Source organism: Melanostigma gelatinosum (genome assembly GCF_949748355.1).
Source record: "Melanostigma gelatinosum genome assembly, chromosome: 8".
Classification (NCBI taxonomy): Eukaryota; Metazoa; Chordata; class Actinopteri; order Perciformes; family Zoarcidae; genus Melanostigma; species Melanostigma gelatinosum.
Window position 1 is genome coordinate 12,432,753 of NC_136641.1, and position 7,989 is coordinate 12,440,741.

General features: G+C 42.4%; 1 protein-coding gene across 1 annotated transcript; it reads left to right on the top strand.

The window, feature by feature from the left end:
* The first annotated feature begins 797 nt into the window (after positions 1-797).
* On the top strand, positions 798-5,046 carry edn3b (endothelin 3b). The gene is made up of 4 exons (XM_079273466.1): positions 798-1,252; positions 1,354-1,549; positions 3,840-3,998; positions 4,160-5,046. Exons 1-4 carry the CDS (start codon positions 1,216-1,218, stop codon positions 4,212-4,214), a joined length of 447 nt encoding a protein of 148 aa, XP_079129592.1. The 5' UTR covers positions 798-1,215; the 3' UTR covers positions 4,215-5,046.
* Positions 5,047-7,989: the final 2,943 nt, after the last annotated feature.

Genomic DNA, 7,989 nt, shown 5'->3' on the forward strand with positions numbered 1-7,989 from the left:
TAATCATCCATGACCATATGGGCTCACACTGCAGATTCAGATTCACCAGACCAGGTCCTTCACAGAAAAAACTCCAGAATGATACCCTGAAGGCATGCATGTATCACATAACTGCTAAACCACACACAGTCAAATTTCTAACCGCATTCTGTTTCCACAACTGTGGTCAGAGGAAATAAAACAAAATATGATCTTCATTCATCTGGAATTCTCTCTTTTTCCCAGCGTGCGGAATGTGCCAGAGATTTGGGGTATGACACAAAACCCTGGCCTGAGGGAATTTGGAAAGAAACAGAGGGCAATCATGAGTCAGACATATTTAGGTTTAAGCCTCAGTAGCAAATCACAAATCCAAGACATTTATAGAGAGTATCAGAGTGAGAGTGAGTCTGGGGGACTTTGGATCATCATGCCAGAGCATCTAATGCCCCAATCTTTCCATGAAGGTGTATGTATTTGTTTCATGTCAGTGCATTTGTGCTTATATGTTCAAATATACCAATTTGTCTGTACGTAATCTCAAACTCAGCAGGAAAGATTTCATCTTTGAAATACTTTTATTGAAAGTTATTTGCATCCTACATCTCTTAGTTCATCTTTGGATAATTATTTCAACATGTTATGGAGTACGGTGAGACTATTACAGGTTTCCTCTGTTATCCTCTGTTCCAGTTGTTTATGGCAGTCTGGTGTTTGATGGTAATGATCGCCCCAGGATGCAACTCAAAGTGAAAGGAAATTGTAGCTAGAGGCTCACTGAGGTAAGTTTGTTTTCATAACAGCGATCTGAGAGCTTAAACTACACCTTCATATAATCTGTTGGTTTTATACTATCTGACCCCCTGCCCAAATATGTAGATTGCGCAGACTCCAGTTTCCACAGATCCCCCCCCCCCCCCCCCCCCCCCCCGCTACCTCGCACACCTTGTTGTGTGGCGCTTTTGGAAAACCGCAGTTTGCTCTCACTCCAATGTGCATGTTCCAGGTATGATTAATGGCACGAAGCTATGAATATGAAAGGAACCATTCTCTGCTCCGTTATTTGACACCTGGACCGCGTCGGATTAGCTGCACATGGACATCTACACAGAAGTAAATGGATTTTCACTCGGTGCTGGTGGGAGATTAATTTGACAAGCGCGCTGCATTCTTGTCGGGCTATGATTCATTTTGGGAATATCTGACATCGTAATATTATCCGTCGTCGCGAGAACCATGCTTTTCAAAATGCTTGCATTCATTATCTTACAAGGTAAGTTACGTTTTATGTCGGCAAGGTGCACCAAACTTTACCCCCCCCCCCCCCCCCCCAATATTTACTTAGTTTATCTATAACTTGTTTCTTTGTACAAGGCGTTTTGACGTCTGACGCCTCGGTGACATCCGAGGTCAACCCCGCGCGTCTGCCAGATTCCAGCAGGGCGTTTGGCTCCGGGAGATCCGCAACGGAGGCAAAGTCCAGACCCAAGCGCTGTACCTGTTATTCTTACAAGGATAAAGAGTGCGTCTACTACTGCCACTTGGATATCATCTGGATCAACACTCCCGAGTAAGATATGCTTTGTAAATACTATAAAATATATATTGCCTATTTTACCAACAATACACTTGAACGTGCTATTATTGTGCAAGCTTGGTTTAGACACTGCTGGGGACCCCCGACAATTTGAGTTAATAAACACTTCATTTTTTGCATTCTGGTGAATTTTTCTGCACTCATTTCGGCCTTTCCTCTATATTTTTCTGTTGGAAATGTCTTTATTTATGTAAAAGAAAACACAAAATTCAGATAGGTGACAATTCAAAATATAATAGAATGTAATGCAGTAAGGCTTTCAGGTATTCTTTCCTTCAAATATGTATTCTCAACTTCTCAACTCATTTCATATTATCCCTGCTAGGTCAACAGCTCATTAACTTTCCCATCCTCTTTGTGTCTTTTGTTAGAGGAAGACACCTCTTTAAATGTGCATGTGGCACTTATTCACGTCAATTATATTATTACATTTAAGTTAATTTACAAACCCCTGGACTTTAATGGCTGATGGTTTTCGGCAAGATCTCCACTCATGTTAAAAACTTTCTGCATATTTCAACATAACATTTCAGAACACTTGGCGAAGTTTCATTGTGAGATTTATTAGTCAATTCGTGAACTCTATTCACCTGTAGTGTATCGAAAATGTATGGCATTTTACAATACCTTTAAAAGCTGTTTCAGCAAAATTAGTTTTGACTCATAGTCTGAGTCAGAAATCTCCACTTCAGTAGCACTTACATACACCAAACTTTCCAGTTTCTTTCTTTTAGATTCCCTCTGTAAAAAGCTTTTGACTCTAAATGTCAACAAAATGAAACAAGATTGTTTTTAACCCGGCTCTATCCAATGTTCAGAATTATTTTCTGGAAAAGTATATGCAAATTAGCACATATTTAATAAGGTAATGCATCATTTGCATGTTTCAACATACCATTTCAGAAAACCTGTAATACAAATAATAATTGCCTTAATAAACTGGGGTAGTTTCATGGTGATATTTATTAGTTAAATTTAGCATCCAGGTGTCTCTCCTTAATGAGAATGAAGTCACAATATTTCAAGACAAAATCCACGTGCCCTATAGTCTTCTGTGCATTACCTTTTTCAGACCGCCTGACAGACAGACACACATAACCCTATTTGGGATGCAGATCTCTGCGTGAGACAGATCTCTGTGCTGCTCTTCATTGGAGGTGGAAAACTGAAACTAACTGAAAACACTCATGATCAGGCATGAAATCTCACTATTGTGTGGCTTATTGTCTACACACAAATGTAACTTCACCACTTATGATGAAGTGCAGCTCACAGCCGCTTCCCCAAGCTTTTCACTGGGAAGCATCTTGGAGTAGAGAGACAGTCCCTCGAGCAAAGGTGTGTAGTGTCTACAAGCGTCGGGGACACACAGACAGTGAAATGGAGCTACCAGTCGGAGGAAAGGCAGACTGATGTCCAAACCTTTTACCAGTCAAAACAAATGGAGCACACTGATCAGCTCTCGCCTCCTCCATGTCTGGCAGTAATCCTCTGAGCAGTAATCCTCAAGCAGCAGAAGTCTGATATAATCTGGCATATCTACGGGGGAAAGACATTTATTTCAAATGTCTTCAAAACAGACTTCATGGCTTTTTGCTCTGATCGGCAGAGCTTTCTCAGCTATGCACAAATGTATGGGGTGCTCTGACCGACCCTTCTTTCTCTTTGGCCTTTTGTATCTTTCTAGTTTACAAAATCCATTACAGAATGTAAAAAACAGATGAGTGGGAATAAGAGAAATCGGAGAGACGATAAGTAATGCCATCTGACACTTAACAGCATTACCAGTATACAGTCATGGATTTTGTCAAATGTTTATTGAATCCATGGAAGTTATATTTCAGGTGTACTATTTACTTAAATGTCAGCCTTAGTTTTTACATTACCAATACCTGATGGTCACTTAACTATAAACAAATGTTCACTGGCAAAAGGTTTCATCAATAACTGAATGCCAAGCACAAGCTGTTCAGTAATGTTCACTAATGTTGTAAATAAAGAGATGTTCTGCCTAGATTGAGAAGCATGTATCATGTGCATGTTTTTTTATTGAAACCTAAACTGAACATGATCTATTCAGATCTCTCACTCTATAGTGTGAAAGCCTATGACTGCTGGCTTGAGGGTGACTAGAAGATATGTTAACGTTTGGGCACTCTCTAAAACTAACAATATTTAATACCTTTTGTTTTTCTTTGTCCCCAAGAATATGATTTGTCTCACATTTTACTTTTACCGTCTGTTTTTTTTTTTACCTTCTCAGGCGCACTGTGCCCTATGGAATGTCAAGCTACAGAGGACCTCAGCGAATCAAACGTGCTGTCAGTGGAGAAGCAACTGACCGTGAAGAGGCAAAGACTCAGCGCTGCATTTGTGCTGCGCTTGATGCAGACCCTGAGTGCCATGATTTTTGCCTGTCAAGGTCAGTCTGATTCATCGGATCCTTCTAAGTCTCATTCTTTTTAGATCATAACATCATGCTAATTATAAGTGTAGAGTGAAATTAATTAACCCTGATAAAAACGCTGGAACTAGCCATTTGTTAAGATATTACAGGTTTAATGTGAAATATTCTCTTTAAAGCCCCCTGCGGACAGTGCCAATCAGGAGTCTCCACAGAGTCCCTGGTCCTGGATGACAGTTTGATACCTCTCCATCGTCTGCTCTTCTTCTCTGGAGAATGGACCTTTCCCTCCTCTTCACCCTCTTCCCTCTCCATTTGCAGCTCTTGCCTTTACAATTACACATTCAAGGAAAACAAAAAGTGCCACAAGGAGCCATGTAAAGTAGGAGCAAGGGAAGATATTGTGATATCTTGCCATAAGAATATCGAAACATGTGAACAAAAGAGGGGAAATATTTTGGCTTCCTGTGCTGTGCGGCATATTATTGAGCTTTGATTTATGACTATTTACAGTCAAGTCTGGAAAGTGTTCACACCCTGACATAATCTGGCTGAACACACTTTCAGCAATAATGTAGAATTTGTGCTCTTTGCAAGCAAACTATGAGTCATATTTGTTTTGGTTTTACCACTGGTACTCTGTGGAAACTGTATGACAGCTTTAGCTGTAGTACACTTTATAATGAGCCATCCATTGTTGTGTCCTGCCCAAATTAGTCCAAAAACGTCCATGTTGTAATGTAATAAAAAGGCATGCAGACATCCTATCATTAAAACCATTGCACGGAACTGTGGAATACTTTTATGTTAAAAAGTAACTTTGTGATATACTTTTTGAATTTTCAACAAATCCCATGAAAAGACCAAAACCAGCAATGAATTGTTTCTATTAGCAAGGTTTGCCTGTGCAGTCAAAGCCTTGTGTATCTGATCCCCCTGTGCCCGACCAAATTATGAAAAATAATCTGTTACAAGTAAAAGTCCTATCTTGAAAATGCAATTGAAGTAAAAGTATGTAAGTATAATCAGGAAAATATATATAGTATTAAATGTAAATGTACTTCATACAAAATGTCTCTGTCTGTATTGTTACATATTACATCATTAGATTATTACACTCATGCATGAATGTAAAATCACAAGTTTAGTGTTGTAGCTGTTTGAGGTGGAGCTAACATTTAGAACTATTTCTCTGCAATTAACTATTATTTTCATTATGGACTAATCTGCTGATTCTTTTTTGAATAATTGTTTCAAATGTACTTGTGTATACTGTTGGGTGGTTTAATTTATAACAGAACATCATATTTTACATATTTTTCTTCCACACCTGCTGCTTCTGTGGAGGGGCCCACACAAGACCAACCTGTCCCCACAACCCAACCAAGCACAGCCTGTGTAAGTATCTCAATACACCAATTATTATCCATGCTCAAGCTTCCGCCTTAAAGAACCACCCAGACCAACAGTTCATTGGCTTTATTTTTGATTGTTTAGCCGAAGCACTCTGCTGGATCCTGACAAACATCCATAAACTCCCATACGTCATCAACCTCTTAGATGACTTCTCCACCATTACACCACCTGTTTGTCACAGAGACGGGTAAAGGGGCCACACCGTCCTGGTTTCAACCCCACGTCCGCCATATCTAACTTGATATAGCAGGATTTGCAAAAGAATTGCAATGCTAATTAACATTTTTTTGTCTTTGTTGTTTTTTATACATTACTTATTTTATTGTAAGTGAGAGAATGTATTTCACGTCACAGAGCTGCATTTTTGCCATACGAACACTATTTCCCTCATAAGACAACGTGAGACCAACTTGACCCTTTGAGGCCTGATGGCAGGGAGGTGATGAAGGTTAACCTTGTTAACTTCTCCACACGGCATGTACCGCATATGCATGCATCCATAACCTTCACCGGTTTATGGCGCATGCGGTTAAACTCTTTTCTTTTTCCTGTGACCCGGAGTGGTTTCTGGTCTCCGGGTCCCTGCCATGCAACGGCTAGGGTGGTCGGCAGCAGGCAGACCACACAGTCATTCTTAATTTCTCTCCATTGCAACACTTCTTTTTTCTCCGGAGAGAAATCACTTCTTGCATAACCCAACTTCCTCAGGGCTCTTCCTGCCCAGAGCCCCATAGTACTCCTTCTCATGGTAACCACCCCTTTGACATTGGCCACTCTGACGTAGGGTGGTGAATCTTGTATGTTGGTGGCCATTCTTGAGTTCCTGGTTTTCTCCTAATGCGGAACTGGCTTCAGCTGCCCTACTCCTTGGATTCCTCTTTTCTTAATGGTGAGTCCTCCCCTCCCTTTGTCCTCTCCTTCCTGCGTTGTATCGACCACACAACTCACAGTTTTTTTAGGATTCTGCGGACTTCTTTTTCAGGAATCCAGAGTCGCTGCTTTTCCAGTTCCCTTTGCGTTGGAACGGTGCCTGCATATCCTAGTGCGCCATGCACTGCCTGCACCACCTCCTCCACGCTCTCTTCTGGGACTACCCTTCCTTTGGGCAATTCTTCCCACTTCTCGATCCCAACAAAGACAATTTGTGTCATCTGGACGAAACAATCCACTTCTTCGTTTCCTTGCCAGTGAATTTCTTCTCGCGTGTGGGCCCTCTGGTGCACCACTTCGAGCTCCATGCTTAGCCGTAATTCGGCTATTTTTCTCCATAGGTCTTGATGAGCCACTTTTTTACTTTTTACTTTTTCTCAAACCCATTTTCCTCCCATATGGACAGGTCTTCGTTAAGGGCCTGAGCACAGTAATAACTATCAGTTATGACTCTAGCTCTTTTCACCCTTCTCTTTGCACTGCTGTTCTACTTCTCCTTTAACCGACGCCCTACTTTCTTCTTGATGTAGGTTGGTTAGGTGTTGTTGGATGGCAGCGCCCCAGGTGGTCCATCCTCTTCCGTACAGGATGACCTGATGTTGGACGTTGCCGCTGTCGTCTTTATCCAGCGTCGGTCCTCCCGATGCCGCTCTGCGTGCTCCAGCGCCGTCCTCCTCCTGGTCCTCGCTGCCGTCTGCTGCCGGGTCCTGGGTCGATGTCGCTGGCACGTCCTGCTGAGTCGTCGTCGTCTGCGGGCTGCCTTCGTCGCCATCGGGTCCTCGCTGCCGTCCGATGGCGATTCCTTCATCAGGGCCGCTGGCTCGTCCCGCTGGGTCGCCTCCGTCTGCCGGCCGGTCCCTGGAACATCTGGTCCGTTCTGCTGCACTTGCATCTTGGACTTTGTCTTTGTCTTTGTTGTCTCGAGTCGCCTTCCTCCCAAAGCCTCTCATCGCGCGTTGAGGAAGGGATGGGATCAGGCTCTGGCCCCTCTACAGGTCGGGCGAGTCTGGTCGATGCTCCCCGTCGCCTGCGGCTTCTCCTGTGCTGGCTTGTAAATACCACACACAGCTTCGATTCATGGATGTCTCGCAATCGGACTTCTTCGAGGCTTGGGCAGCTTTACTTTCTACCCAACGCAGCTTCCCTCTTATGGATCCGTGCTCTTGGTAAATGCCAGGTTAGGTTTTAACGGCTAGGATTACTTCTAAAACCGTAAGGGATTGTTAAGTGGATTCGGTCTCTAGGATAACCTTACAGAACTCAGTTGTTAGACATACAATGGCTTTAACTTTTTACTGCCACAAGGAACTTTTTACTACTTGAGCAAATGAATGCACTTGAGAAATTTACTTTAAATGCAGATTAGATATTTATTGCAGGTTATATTTAGTTAGTTAGCAAGGGTTAAGCTACAGCTCACATAAAACGTTACTACACTTGATTCGTTACTTTAATTTTCTTCTTCGATTATACTCATTAGTTTTAGATGCTGACACGGCTCGGTTGGAGCTGGATGTCCAATGGTGCGATGAAAAGGTTATTTTGGAGTTGTTAGGAGCGAAGGTCTGGCCAGACCCTCGGTCCTCCTGCTCTGCAGCAGAGTCCGTTCAACAGTCCTCAAAACTCAGTACAAAGTCTTTCTCGGGCTGCTGCGTCTTCTCCG